This window comes from Crocuta crocuta, unplaced genomic scaffold (genome assembly GCF_008692635.1).
Source record: "Crocuta crocuta isolate KB4526 unplaced genomic scaffold, BGI_CrCroc_1.0 scaffold32, whole genome shotgun sequence".
In the NCBI taxonomy this organism is placed as follows: domain Eukaryota; kingdom Metazoa; phylum Chordata; class Mammalia; order Carnivora; family Hyaenidae; genus Crocuta; species Crocuta crocuta.
The window spans coordinates 1,069,360-1,084,990 of NW_027529424.1; the positions used below are offsets into that span (position 1 = coordinate 1,069,360).

The 15,631-nt window shown below is 42.4% G+C and overlaps 1 protein-coding gene across 1 annotated transcript in view; it reads right to left on the reverse strand.

Annotated features, from left to right (window-relative positions):
• HSPA14 (heat shock protein family A (Hsp70) member 14) overlaps nt 1–15,631 on the reverse strand; it is a 43,118-nt gene that overhangs the window by 18,555 nt on the left and 8,932 nt on the right. The window contains exons 4-10 of the mRNA XM_077758460.1: nt 14,622–14,670; nt 14,382–14,487; nt 13,049–13,139; nt 12,197–12,301; nt 10,803–10,964; nt 9,241–9,396; nt 2,789–2,891 (exon numbers count right to left, since the gene is read on the reverse strand). Of these exons, the coding sequence (XP_077614586.1) occupies nt 2,789–2,891; nt 9,241–9,396; nt 10,803–10,964; nt 12,197–12,301; nt 13,049–13,139; nt 14,382–14,487; nt 14,622–14,670 (772 nt within the window). The remainder of the gene's footprint in view (nt 1–2,788; nt 2,892–9,240; nt 9,397–10,802; nt 10,965–12,196; nt 12,302–13,048; nt 13,140–14,381; nt 14,488–14,621; nt 14,671–15,631) is intronic.

Below are 15,631 nucleotides of genomic sequence, written 5' to 3' on the forward strand. Positions count from 1 at the left end.
CCCCCCCCCCCACTCAGAGACAGGGCTTGGACCAGGTGTGGGTAGGGCCGGCAAGAGAGGGCATGAAAGCAGGGGGACGTGTGCACACTGAAGGCCAGGCCGGAAACCAGGCATGTCCTGCGCAAGCAAGAGGCCAGAAGAGTCCTGGGACAGAAACAAGTCCTGCTGGGAGCTGACTTGCAGACGCGAGGATGAGAAAGGAGGGGCACAACCAGGAGGGAAGGAAGAGCTCGGTGACGGTGACAGAGGCAAACCCCCAGCCCTGACTCCAGCCCCGGCTCCACCAGTGACCGGCTTAACCTCTTTGGAAACCACTGTTTCCTCCTCTGAAAGCAGAGCTCATGATGCCTACCTCGCGGCCCGGCTGTGAGGATTCAATGTTTTGGGGCAGGTACACGTCCAGTCATTCCCTTCTCCCTCCCCACCCGCTGCTGCCACTGCCCTGACTGTGCAACCCTCTCCACAGGGGGCGTGGGTCCCCCGCCCCTCGGTCAGGCCCAGTCACGTGTCCAGCTGTGGCCATCGGACTGGGGAGTCCAGCGAAGCGCACCGCGTCCCGACAGAAGCTTTTTAAAAGCCGTGTGTGTTCTCGCAAGCTCTCTTCCCCCGGCCATGAGAAATGACATCCCCGAGAGCTGCCCCTTCAGCCTGGGGTCACAGAATGCCAAGCACATTTTAGAAAACATACCTACAGCCACCTTCAGCTGCACACCTTCAGCCGGGGGTTGTAAGAAGGTCAACAAACTAGAGACAACTCCGTGTTGGAAGTTCTCAAAAGCTTGGACTTTAGAAATATCTGTTAACAGCATTCTTTATCCAAGGAATGTATCTGATCTGAATTCAAGCAAATGAGAACTGTACCATCTGTGATACGGTGGGATCTAAACGTCAGGGCTCTATGACCAGTAAATGAAGGAAGAAAACTTCCATTAATTGATCACTTATGCTATACGTGACATTTCACTTGATCCTCACAACAACTCTAAAGAAGACTGTAGGATATTAGTTAATATTCTAATTATGTAAAGCATTTGTAGAAACCAATTTCTTAAAAAACCGCAAAGATTAAAATAAATACGTAAGAAATATGAAGTATTTACACAGAAGGAAACACAAAACTAAACATTTAAGAAAAAATCCTCTAGTATCAATAAAATATTAAATTAAGACTATCTTTCTTCAACAATTCTTTATCTTTAAATGATAAGACTCAGAGCCAGCGAGGTAAAATGCCTATCTTTAGGTACTGCTGATAATGAGTATTAGCTAATGTGACTCTTCCCATTAAAATTTAAATCTAAGTTAGTTAACATATAATGCAACTCTGTTAGAAGTTAATTGAAAGTAAAAGTAGTCTTACACTATTTATACTCTTCAGCCCAATAATTTTACAATGGGAAGGCACCCCAAATACGGTAAAAGCCGACGTCCAAAGGCGGGCATCACTGTGTAGGAGAGGGGGAAACCCACCCTAGTGTCCACAACAGAACAATGAAATAATCTGTGGTGCTTTCCCTTCCTAGCATATTAAGAATCTATTTAAAATTGTTTTTATGAATACTCTACAGTAATATGGGGAAAGGAATTGGTCATAACAGTATATAAGGAAAATAAAATTCAAAATTGTACATTCAGATTGGATAGTTAGGAATGTTCCAAAAATACAACAGTGGTTGCCTTTTGGTATTCCCTACATTTTTTTGTATGAGTATTTTTTAATTTATTTTTAATTTTTTAAAAATGTTTTATTTATTTTTGAGAGAGAGAGACAGAGTGAGCAGGCGAGGGTCAGACAGAAAGGGAGATACAGCATCCAAAACAGGCTCCAGGCTCTGAGCTAGCTGTCAGCACAGAGCCTGACACGGCGTTCGAACCCACAAACTGCGAGATCATGCCCCGAGCCGAAGCTGGACGCTTAACTGACTGAGCCACCCAGGTGCCCCAATGAGTACTTTTTTAAAGGAGTAGAAATAATCTTGGGGGGAAAGGAAAATATTAACGATCTGAATATTTTTGAAAGTCTCAAAATACTTTCTTACATGAGCAGAGAGAAGTGGTATGGTGTATTGCTTAAGAGCAGACTTGGGAACTACACAGTGGTAAATCTTGGCTCAATGGCTAACTACATGATCGCCAGAAAGTTATTCATCGCTCTGTACCTCAGTGTGTTCACTTAAAATAGGGGGATAAATAAAAGCACCTGCCTCATGGAGTTGCTGGTGAGGACTGAATGAGTTAATCCATGTAAAATACTTAGAAACACTGCGTGGCACATAGTAAACATCTAAATACCTGTCAGCTTTTGCTTACTTATTAAAAAATATTCTGTAGGGGCGCTTGGGTGGCTCAGTCAGTTAAGTGTCTGACTTCAGCGTGGGTCATAATCTGACAGTTCGTAGGTCCGAGTCTACACGGGGCTCCGCACTCTTAGTATAGAGCCTGCTTCGGATCTTCTGTGTCTCTATCTGCCCCTCCCCACTCTCAAAAATAAACATTAAAAAAAAAAAATACATATATATATGTATATATATATATACACATATACACATACATATATATATACACACACACATATGGTGGAAAGAAACTATTCTTTTATGCTAGGAAACTGGTAAATATTTACCAATGGAGCCAGTAATAAAAAAGATTCAATTTTCCTTACTTATTAACACAAACTCAGAAAATATTTAAATTAACAAAAATATTATCTCAGTACCAAGGGGACATTTCCTAAATCCTAAGTCTGAAACTACTCCTAAAATAAATAAGAAAAATATAAAAGTATTACCTTATTGATATCATCTGCTGTAAATCCACTTTGTTCTAAGAGTTCTCTGATTGCTTCTATACATTTATGAAAAAGTGGAGAACAGAGAAGTTCAAATCTTGCTCTGTAGACACACACACACACACACACAAAGGAAAAGGCAAGGAGAAAGGCTTAATACAATGAAACAAGACAAGTCTTCTTGTGAAGAGTAATGCCAAAGCCTACCGTAATGTTTTGAGAACAAGTTTATAGGGGGCACCTGGGTGGCTCAGCTGGCTGAGCATTTGACTCTTGATTTCGACTCAGGTCATGATCTTATGGTTCGTGGGTTCGAGCAGAGCCTGCTTGGGATGCTCTCCCTCTCTCTCTCTCTCTCTCTCTCTCTCGCTCTCGCTCTCTGCCCTTCCCCACCCCCTCACAAGCATAGTTCTCTCTCTTCCAAAATAAATAAATAAACTTAAAAAAAAAAAAAGAACAGGTTTATGATCAGAACAAGATTATTTAACACCTATTAGACTAACGCCACAGGGGGAAAACATCTGAGTTATTCATCTACAAACGTATGAAGACACTCAACGTCAAGTTCAGTTGGAAGATTCTTACCCATGGCTTACTTGTAAGCTTTCAAAAAACCTAAAAACAAATACTCAGTGTATGGCATTCCCAACAAAGCCACAGATTCAAATCAAACCATCATTTAGAAGCTTTTGCTATTTTTATATGCTAAAAGTTTAAAAAATTACTTCTCAGTATTTTTTCTTTATAATCTGAGACTATGCTGTGCATAAGTTTAGTTCTCTTGCTCTGAGAAGCTTGAATGCTAGTATATAATTTTAAGAAAGATCTATGTTTAGGGCGCCTGGGTGGCTCAGTTGGTTAAGCATCTGACTTCAGCTCAGGTCATGATCTCGTGGTCCAAGAGTTCAAGCCCCGTGTCGGGCTCTGTGCTGACAGCTCAGAGGCTGGAGCCTGCTTCGGATTCTGTGTCTCCTTCTCTCTCTGCCCCTCCCTCACTAGTGCTCTGTCTCTCTCTCTCAAAAATAAATAAAAACATTAAAAAATTTTTAAAAATCTGTATTTATGAAAAATGCACTCCCTAATTTCATACTGAACTTAAACGCAGATGACTGATTTTTATTATTTGTGCTATCTGCAGATACAGAAACATACTTTACAGTTGAAATCTTTGTGATAAAGGTAAAATTTCCTTAATGAAAAACTACAATTTCTATTTAATTCCTAATAGCTAAGCAGTAACAAGCAAACATACACGGAGAACTTGGACAAACTCAGCACTAAGTTAGGAACTGTAGAAAGAGAAAAAAATACACAACACTCTGCTCACAAAGAGATTTCAGTTCAATTTGATACCTTTCCATCCTTGGGGTTATAGTTTGAAATCTCTCTTAAAAGAGCTAGTGCAGTGCTAACAGAACTTTCTATGAGCCACCATGCTGTTGAGCACTTGAACTGTGGCTAGTGCTACTGAAGAACTGAATTTTTACTGCTCTTCCTTTTGCCTCCTGTTATTTATTTCCAATTAATTAAAATTTAAATACTCACAGGTGGCTACTGGGCACACAGATCTAGAATCTTCAGGAAAGCCCAGGAAGGTGAGGAAGCTAAACCGTTAGGGCCAGATGAAGAGTAAATTTAACCAAATACCGTCAGGAGAATCCTAAAAATAATGCTACAATTCTGGAAATGTTTACGATGTTTCCAAGTCACCTATTAAGTTGTTGGGAGGTTTAAGTAGTGAACTGTTGGTAGCTATTATTACCGTTACTACCATGCTAGGCAAAATGATAGGGCAACATGCTCCCTTTGGACCCTCTCTGGGTAAAGGTAGAGTCACTCGTAACCAATATTCTGGGCTATGTAAAAGACGAGGGAGTTTACAACAATTTTATGTTCATTAAGCCTGGGTTCACTAAGTATCAGAAACACCACCAAAACCTAAAAGGTTGCCAAGGGATGACAGAGGCAATGAAACCAAGACAGACATGCATCTTCACTCGAGTGTGATAGCGACAGTACAGAGGCTGGGAGTGAAGCTTGCTGGGTCTGGACGCCCGGTCTGTAGCCAACACTGTGCGTTCCTACCCTGGAGCCTCGGGCAAGAACGAAACATCTCTGGTTCGGCCTCCTCACGTGTAAAATAAGGCAAAGACCGCTGCTTACTCCACTGGCTGCTATGGGGATGCGAGGAGTGAATATGACTCAGGCTGCAGCTCCACTGTGTTCACTAGTAAGTTAGAGGAAAAACCACTGAAACACGTGCAAGCCCCACATCAAATGGAAGCAACCATTTAGGCCTTCCTTTCAAAGACCTAGGATGCCTTTTGTACACACTGCTCTTTGTGGCTGGAAACATCAGCGCAAGCAATCACGACTGATGTCATTACTTTGGGTCTGGGAACCATTATTCAGTCTGACAAGAACTACGGCTCATAAGTAAACACGGAAGAGCTCTCCTACTGAGGGCTAAAAAATCTCAAAAGGACAAACAAAAAAACCCAAGGTGGGAAAACTACACCTAACTATAAATGCATTTGGAATGCTGTTGTTATTTGATTGATTGATTGATTGATTGATTTCTGAGAAAGAGAGACAGAGAGACAGCGTGAGCAGGGGAGGGTCAGAGAGAGAGGGAGACAAAGAATCCAAAACAGGCTCCAGGCTCTGAGCTAGCTGTGAGCACAGAACCTGACACAGGGCTCAAACCCACGAACTGTGAGATCATGACCTGAGCTGAAGTCGGACGCTTAACTGACTGAGCCACCCAGGCACCCCTGTTGTTGTTACTTTAATTCTCCATTTTATCTTCTCAGCATTAACCCTAATAATTCCCAGGAACCCTCACATAAATTAACAGCAGGGCGCAGCCCAGTGGTTATTAAGGCTTCTTCACAACATTTTATTACAACTAACTTTTGTTCCCAAACAACTGATGCAGGGCCCATCTTTCAGCCTAGCCTTACTGCTGATTCTTTTACAGAATCAGAAAATGATTATATAGCGTAACAGTGGTGACCTTCATAGATGCCTGAGTTCTGACGCCAGACAACCACCACTCTGCACCACATGGTTCAGGCCCTCTGGTCCCTGGGACAGCCATGCTGCCACGTGGGGACAGCAGACTTGCGATGCACTTCACCAGTCAGCTTTGAAACTGTGGGAGAGTTCATCACATATTTAAAAGAAAAAAAATTTTTTTAATGTTTTTATTTTTGAGGGAGAGAGAGTAACAGAGTGTGAGAGAGAGAGGGTCAGAGAGAGAGGGAGACACAGAATCTGAAGCAGGCTCCAGGCTCTGAGCTGTCAGCACAGAGCCCGATGCGGGGCTCAAACTCCCAAACAGTGAGATCATGACCTGAGCCGAAGTCGATGCTTAACCGACTGAGCCACCCAGGTGCCCCATTTCATCACATATTTTTAATTTGGGGAGAGGCATAGAGACATTATTAATAATTTTACACCTCAGTATCTTACACTTGCTTGATCTGTTATTTTAATTTAGGAACCAAAAACAGTTAAGTTAAAAATGGCTGCCTCCGAGTCATATAAAGAAATAAAATACTGATATATACTGCCAAGATAAATGATCCTAAAAACATGCTAAGTGACAGACACCAAACAGGAAAGGTCGTCTATCATATGACTGCCTTTATGTGAAATGTCAGATTAGACAAATACATAAAGTACGTTAGTGGCTGCCAGGGGTTGAGGGTGGTGGGAACAGAGTGACTGCTAATGGGTATAGAATTTCTTTTGGGGATGAAAATGTTCTAGAAGCAGAACCAAAAACAGATACTGGTTGGCAATATTTCATAATTCTGTGAATATACAAAAACCCACACACCGAACTATACACTTTTATGGCATTTGAATATTTTAATAAAGTTGTCATTTAAACAATTTTTCTTAAGTGGGTGCCTCTGATGAAGAGGCTGGGCAGGAGAAAAGGGAGAGGACACCTTTCCAGTAACGCCAACTCCGCTGTCCCACTTCCCGCCGCCTTTCCCATATCACGTCTGCCGTCCTATTCTCAGGACCCATGCTCCCGCCCTCACAGTCACGAAGTTGCCCTGCACTGGCTCCCTTACACCCCTAAGATCTTGCTCCAGGCCCTGGTCACACTGACACCTGAAACGTCAGCCTGCTTCCCACTGTCCCCTTCCCCCCACACCCCTGCCAGGGCCGCCCTTCCAGGACACGAGACCATGGCGCCTCCTGCTCCCTGCTCTTAGGAAGTTCTTTATCACCACCCAGCGGAGCCCTGGCCCTGCAGCAGGCATTCAGGGACCGGCTGGCTGCATCCTGGCCTCTCCATCTGGAACTCTAGTTAGGGTCGGCCTTCACCCAGACACCGGTCAGGCAGCGGCAACCCCCCCCCAACACACTCGGGGGGTGCTAGGAAAGGCCAGGCCAGGCCCCTGCTTACAAGGCCGATGCAGCCCCTTCACCTCTTGGTGCAAGTGCGTTGTCTCTCCCCAGCAGTACACGCCCCCCGCCACCCAACGGAAGGACTCCAGCTGCTCTGTGCCCCAGTAATTCTATGCAGACTGTCTCTTTCTCAAGGCCTTAGTTGGGCTCAGCTCCTCCATGGCTTGGGGCCTCCCTAAGGATCACAGGCCCTTGTCCTGAATCATGTAACTTGTATCCCCAAAGAAAGGGAGACACAAATATATTTGAAGAATTAAAGACAAAAATTTCCTCAAATCATATAGTGAACAAATTCTAAGTGTGAAGAAAGCTACACCAATGGACATCAAATTCAAATTGTTCAGGATCAGTGATAAAGAGAATATTTTGAAAACGGGACGCCTGGTGGCTCAGTAGGTTGAGTGTCCAACTTCGGCTCAGATCATGATCTCATGGTTTGTGGGTTCGAGCCCCGTGTCGGGCTCTGTGCTGACAGCTCAGAGCCTGGAGCCTGTTTCAGATTCTGTACCTCTCTCTTTCTCTGACCCTCCCTTGTTCACGCTGTCTCCCTCTTAAAAATAAAAACATTTTTTAAAAAATTAAAAAAAAAAAAGAAAATGTTTGATTTCTGTCTGTGCTCTGACAGACAGAAACTTCTGGCCGACTCTGAGGAACACAAAGACTGGGATGGCGGGGGGACAACCTGGACACCCCAGGGAACAGGACAGCCCTTCAGGAAAAAGCAGAGGCCGGCCCGCCCAGTGGGGAGCCCAGTGACCCTTGTCTCCTCCTAGGGGGTCTCTCCCACAGGCCAGGCAGAGCCCTGAGCACACAAGCCCAGGAGGCTCACGGGTCAGCAGCCAGCATCCCCCAGGACTGATCTGCAGGGACACCCTAGGAGGCCCACACGGGTGGATGGCTGCCATCCCACCGGGTCAATCAACCAGGTGCCTGTCCAGAAGCTGGATTCGGGTGAGTCACGCACAGATGCAATACCCACCGGGCCCAACTGTGTCAGTCCCCTGATGTGGAGCCCAGACCACAAAGTCCCTAGGTTGCAGGTCTTTGGGCAAGTCCTGAGACCTCTCTGAGGGTACCAGGGCCACCTGGCAGAGCTCTGTGGATTCCTGGGAGGGGTCGAAGGCACCAGGACGCCTGCTGGGCCCCAGGAACACCGAGATCTACGCCCAAACTCAAGGAGGCAAAAGATTCTGCACCGTTGTTTGCAACTTAACAAGGGCCGCCATCACTGCACGCTTAAGGGAAGTGGGGACTGTTCCCCTCCCACGTCCGGGTGGGCAAGGTCCTTCAGTGCCTCAGGTGAACCCGCTGGTTCGCAGCCGCTCCCAGCCTCCCAACCTTGTGGGCGGGTCACCACCGCTCTAGGCAGGCGACTCAGCAAGCTCAGGGTCCCTTCGCCCTTCCGCTCCAAGGTTTGGCTGGGCCGTACACGCAGGATCCTCGTGCACGCGCACGGTGGGGGAGACAGACGTGCGCTCGGACAACGGCCGGACGGCAGGGCTCACCGGGCAGCCCAGCAGGCCCAGTGTGGCCAGGGGCCTGGAAGCGGGAGGCAGGAGGATCGCAGGACCGGGGGAACAGGAGCGCGAAGTGCTGACACAGAAGGGGGAGGCGGGGGCCCCCCGCCGCCGCCCCCCCCCCGCTGCAGCTCACAAGGGCCTCCCGCTCCTTCTTCCCAACCCTCCTGGCCCTGGAGGAAGGCAGCAGCGGCCCTACCGCCTAGGCGACCACCTCACCCCAGCCTAGAATTTTTTTTTAATGTTGATTTTTGAGACAAAGAGAGCGAGAGAGCGAGAGAGCGAGAGAGAGAGAAGAGTCAGGGAGGGGCAGAGTAGGAGGGAGACAGAATCCTAAGCAGGCTCCAGGCTGTGAGAGCTGTCAGCACAGAGCCCGAGGCGGGGCTCAAACCCACGAACCAGGAAACCACGACCTGAGCTAAAGACAGAGGTACAACCCACTGAGCTACCCAGGTACCCCCGGAATTTTATTTGTTATAAAGTCCTTTGGACTTCATTCAGTTTTACCTGGACACATTGCAGTCAAAATCTTGCCCTTCATATAATGAGTCAAGGAAACAATTGGCACTTCCCAAGGTTGACAAAGAATGCTTTGCGATATCAGCACTGTTCATCAGCTTCATCATAGCTCGGGCGTTCCCTCTCACGTCATGTTTGAAGGATCTAGATTAAAAACATAATTTCTGAAGTTTAAAAATTACTAGGCCATTTAACATTATCTAGATAATGTGTGTATCAAGATAACAATAAGCTCATAAATTAATATTAGATGTTAATAAAGGCTTCAAGCCCTCCAATATCTCTGGAGAAAATTCTTCACAATGAAAAAAAGGGTCTCCTTAACAAAAATGAGAATCAAATATATTTGATACTTAGAATTGCTAAATTCTGTGGCCATAATAAGACTGTCCTTTGAAGAAAGTTGAGTAGCGGCCACCTTTCTGCAGATGTGACAAACCAGAGGGGTGAAGGTCTATGTAATCAGCTCAAGTCTCCTCTCTCTTTTCAACCACAGCACAACCCTTGTTTAATGGTATAAAATGATCTGTCGAGCACTAAAAAACTAAAAGTGCTTCGTCAAAGATGTTCGACACACACAAAATATGTAAACTACCATTCCTCTATCCCCAAAGTGAGTGGACTGCTAAAACTGCTTGGCTCTGTTTCTGAACATGTCTCACAACTGGAATTGGCAGTCAATCAGCAACGCCCTGTCGTGAGCTGGGGCAGCTTTGTAATAAAAAGCAGGAGAGGTCTTTTTTTTTTTTTAATTTTAAAGTAGGCTTCATGCCCAGCATGGAGCTCAATCTGGGGCTTGGACTCATGACCCTAAAATCAAGATTGGAGCTGAGATCAAGGGTTGGACGCTTAACCAAATGAGCCACCCAGGTGCCCCAGGACAGGTCTTTTTGAAACAACCGAGAATTACCTTTATTCAAGACTTTTTTACCTAGTCAGTTTAGTCAAATTGATAAAAATACTGTTTCAGCCAAATCTGTGTTTTTTAAGAGTGGCAATGTCCAAAATAGAACCTTTATCTATTTGACTCTTGATTTTGAATGTAATAATTACGTCTATAACAAAACCAAAATACTACTTGTGATAGCAGATCAGTAACTGAATAAACCCTCCATAAGACACTAATTCAGTAGGATGTGACTGTAACATAATGTAACGTTCATCAGATCTAAACTTCTAAAAAGGTACAGAAGGTAGTAAGCTGTCGTGCCTGGACTCTCCTTTATTGAGACAGGAGAGCAGCACCCGAGGAATTAAGAAATTGAACTGAGACCCACATTCATGCAGTTCAGTATCCGGCAGGCCCTCACACTAAATGAAAAATCCAAGCACACTGCACTGGGCAACTGGACATCTGCTTCCCCGCATAAGCCTGGAGAGGACACTGTAACTCTAGACACAAAACTGTCCAAAGCACTGACGAGAAACAAAACGAAACAAAAAACAACCCACATCCTCCTTTGAAGCAGGGCAATTTAAAATAGTACAAAAACAAAAATCCTGAAGAGAAACTTCAATTGAAATATATCATCAAGTCTGTTAATATTTACCTCTGAAACTCTGACGCTAGATACTGTGCTAAGGCTTCTGTGAAATGTGCACCTCCTATGTTATCATCAGCGTTTGTTGAAAGAACACGATATATTCCACTGTTCACTTCCATGACACTGACAGATAAGGATGTTCCTCCAAGTTTAAACACCAAAATATTGCTTAAAAGAAAGATAACATGAGTAAGTTAGGAGAGAATCACCAAAGCTTAAAGGCAGGTTGGACATTAGAAATTCACTTAGTTTAAATCCCTTTATGTCACAAATAAGCAAACTGAAAATCTCACATGAATCAACTTAGTTGATTGGTGCTGACTTAAGCCCAGAACCGCTCTATTCTGAATCAAAACCAAAGTTTGTTTTTATTTAGTTGTACGGGTAAAATTGGATTCTTTTGAGTAACTGGAGTCCAAAACACTAACTTTTCTTTTTGTAGCTATAGCGAATCATAAGAGAATTATAATATAGAAACTTTATGTGCTAAAATTATCCAAGTTACTACTATAGTAACACATTCTATAAAATCAAACATACGTAAAACTAGAGGCTCATTTCTGATACACTACGTAAACTAATTTCCTACTGATTTATACATACTAACTTCTTTAACTATGAGACAGGAGTAAGCTGAAACAATCAGGAAAAATTAACACATCAGAATTAATCTCCTTAAAGGTGCCTGTATCACATGTATTAAGAGAAGTTTTGACAATTAAGAGCATGTCTTACTATTATCAAAAAATGCTTTAAGTTCCATGATGGATTTTCCCCCAACTCCTGCCAAGAAAAATGTATGTAAAAGTACTTAACTGTTTCTAAACATGTTTAATAATTGGAATTGGTAGAAAAATTAACAGTGCCTTAGCTTGAGTTGGAATTTGGCTGGGCTTATAAATTTCAAATCCTCCTCCAATCAAGAAAAATAATATGAGTAATAAGAGAAGGAAGGGCAGGAAAGTTCAATCTTCCCTCCTGTTATGTTCCTTCTCTGCTCTCCTAGGACATCTTTCTCATTTAATCGAAAAACTCCAGGTGAGAGCTTCAACATCATTTCATCCATAAAGGCTTGGAACCACTACTTTCTTTTCTTTTTTTAAAATGTTTATTTCTGAGGGAGAGACAGAGAGCACAAGAAGAGGAGGGGTACAGGCAGAGAGAGACACAGAATCTGAAGCAGGCTCTAGGCTCTGAGCTGTCCACACAGAACCTGACGCAGGGCTCGAACTCACGAATTGTAAGACCATGACCTGAGCCAAAATCAGATGTTTAACCAACTGAGCCACCCAGGCGCCCCTGAACCACTGCTTTATGTAACAATCCCTACTGATACAGATGCTATAATCTAACAATGTTTTCTGCACGGAAAAACTTAAAGCTGCAAAGAGGATTTTTACCTTTTCCCAGTGGGGCAGTCTTGTCCAATTCCGTAAGCCAGAAGAGCTGCAGACGGTTCATGGATTAACCGCAAAATGTTAAACCCAGCAGCTCTGGCTGCTTCCCTGTGGACAATTTGCGTTCAATGAATATCACGACATGTTCAAGTATTTTCTTGACACAGAAAATAAAATGTGCTTATACTGATTAAGGAAAAGGAAAGGTCTCAAAACGTCCATGCTTATAAATCTGAGGAGGAGGGTAAGACAAATTTGTAATACATTTTGGGATTTTCCAGTTTCTGTAATTTAGGGTCACAGTTTTTAACATCCCACAAGTTCAAGTAAATAAAGCAATGATGTGTCCTACAAGCAACCAGACGATCGCCCAAGTGCTAGATGAAACTCTCTCCTCAAAACAAAGGTATGTGTACTCATCCGTTACACGTTCACAATGACCTATAAAAACTAAATGCAACTTTCTGTTTAGATGGGAAGATCTAAGGTGAAGAAATAATTGCAAATATTTCTAAAACTGTATGTATTTTTATACAACTCCAACACAAACCTGGATTATATGAAAGTAAGGCAAAGCAATTTATAAACATGAATTTAACCTGGTAATTAAAAACATTTCCAATCAAAACAGCTTAATAAGGTACATCTAGTTTTATGTTCTCTTGGCATTATAGATAGGAAATATTAATGATCATTACTACACTTTTTACCATACTAATTCCATATATAAATACATGTATCTGTTTACAAAAAAAATTTTATTGCCTAAGGCATTTTCAAATACAATTTTACCTTTTACTACATTATGATATTATAAAATCTATTATTTCCTCTAGGCAAATAAGATAAACTTACCCAAGAGCTTTTTTTTGCTTTTCTCCAAAATCAAATGGAACAGTAATAACTACATCATTTGCATCTGAGCCCAATACAGAATGTGCTGTTTCTGTATAAAAAATAAATAAATTCTAATGACACAAGAATGTCATGATACTTTGTGGTTTATTAATTTGTGCCACGGTCATCTCACTGTAAAGATTTTCCAATTTACTTATCTGCCCACCCCACTCATGTTCTTCTTTGCCTCTTAAATATTTTAAGTTTATCGGGGCACCTGGGTGGCTAAGTCGGTTAAGTGTCCAACTTCGGCTCAGGTCATGATCTCACAGTTTGTGGGTTTGAGCCCCGCATCAGGTTCTGTGCTGACAGCTCAGAGTCTAGAGCCTGTTTCAGATTCTGTGTCTCCCTCTCTCTGCCCCTGCCCCGCTCGTGCTCTCTGTCTCAAAATTAAATAAGAAAACCAAAAAAAATTTTTTTAATTTTTTAAGTTTATTTATTAATTTTGAGAGAGACAGACAGATAGTGTGACTGGAGGAGGGTAGAGAGAAAGGAAGAGAGAGTCCCAAGCAGGTTCCTAACTGCCAGTGCAGAGCCCGATAGAGGATATGAACTCAAGAAACTGTGAGATCATAACTTGAGCCGAAACCAATAGTCCGATGCTTAACTGACTAAGCCCCTCAGGCGCCCCTCTTCACTGGCTCTCTTAAATCATGCACTTTTTGTGGATCTGAAAGCTTGTGGACATGGATCCAGGTACTTTCCAAAAAGCTTGGCTCTTAGGCTTCAAAGTTTCAACCGTCTCCCAAATTAGACTGCTTCCATTAAGAATGAGCTTTTAATGGGTCCATGTGAACACAAAACAGCATGTTAGTTCAACACACTGAAAGAGTGCCTTCCACCCCACAAATTCGTAACAGAATTCCAGAGCTGAAGTGAGCCTTCAAATCTACTCCAGAATTTCCCAAATTGTTCCACAGCATGCCCTCAGTTTCGAGCCTTCATTGGCAGTATTAATGAGCCAGACCTACTTAACCTGCCTAAAGAACTGTTCAAGGAGCACTGCCAATTTTGAGCAGAGAAAGGAAATACTCACTCCTCAAACTGATTTGGCCACTTCAATTTAAGCAGCTGTGAAAATGCTAGCCTGGCCCAACCCATTTACGTTACTTCTAAGGAAACCAAAGTCAGGGAAGGGAAGTCAATTAACCAAGGTCACGTGGAAAGTTACTGACATAGTCAGGTCTAGTGTTAGGTCTCCGTAATCTGCTCAATCACCCTGCTCCTGATCAAGAAACAGCTCTAACTTTTCTTTAAGGTCGACTTTTACAAGATCTCTTTTGCTCAATACCTTTCATTTTACTAAATATCAGTCTGGCAACATCTTCTGGGTTAACAAACTTTGTTTCTTCTCCAGTATCTATTTCGTATCGTAACTTCCCATTTTTTTCAATGACCTATAAAGGAAATTGTAGGTGTGTTAAATAAGGAGTGATTTCAATAAAAATACAAAGTTTCAAAATAATATAATTGGTTATGACCTTGGCAATTACTTTGGGTAATGGAGAGGTAATAATAGAACCATACTCACTAAACATTTACTTTCCGTGATGTATTTCTGAGCCTGGGGATCATCAGAGCTGTCCATAAAGATAAAGATAAATATTAAAATCAGTATTGTTGATATATAATATTTAAAGAAAACTGTATTTTTCAATACCACTAAACAAAAATAAAAATATAAACAAAATCATGAAGCTGCTTAATATTAACAAATCACAATATAAATGATAGGATCAAATGGATGCAGTATTTACAGTGGTTATAGTTAATTCTATTCCAGTGTTAACCTTCACACACAAGTGTAAACCTTCACATTTGAAAGTAAATAGCTCTTATTTGTTCTGATCTTGCTATTAACAGATGCTATACATCTGAGGGTAATTCTTCATAATATCAATGATCTTATGTCCTGTACACTCCCATCTATGATCATTAAGACCCAGTGATTCGAGATAAAAAGAACAAAAAGAAAGATGTCCAAGTAAGGGCAACCCAGAATACCTAATACCATCTTTGTTGCATGGCTTGTGAACATGAATCAACACCCAAAGCAAAAACAAAACCAAAACCCCAAGAAACAAACAAACAAAAACACTGAACAAAAGTAGGAATGTTATATATGGGAAGGCAGAGCATACTGCAGGTAGATAGATCTATAATGTCCTACACAAAGTAGGTATTAAATGTGTATGGGAAAGAAAAAAATTAAAACAATAGGTATTATGTTGCTCAAAATACCAATTTGTGCAGACTAAAAAATGTCTTCACATATACCTCACTTAATCTTCACAACACCTCAATGAGGTTAATTTGGGCAGGTATTATTTTGGAGGTAACAGTTCATAGAGAGTCAATGCCTTATAAGCTAATAAGGCATCAAAACACCACTTTGTGCAGACTAAAAAATGTCTTCACATACACCTCACTTGATCTTTCACAACACCTCAGTGAAGTTAATTTGGGCAGGTATTATTTTGGAGGTAATAGTTTACAGAGTCAATGCCTTGTAAGCTAGAAGTATTTGATCCCAGTCTTCTC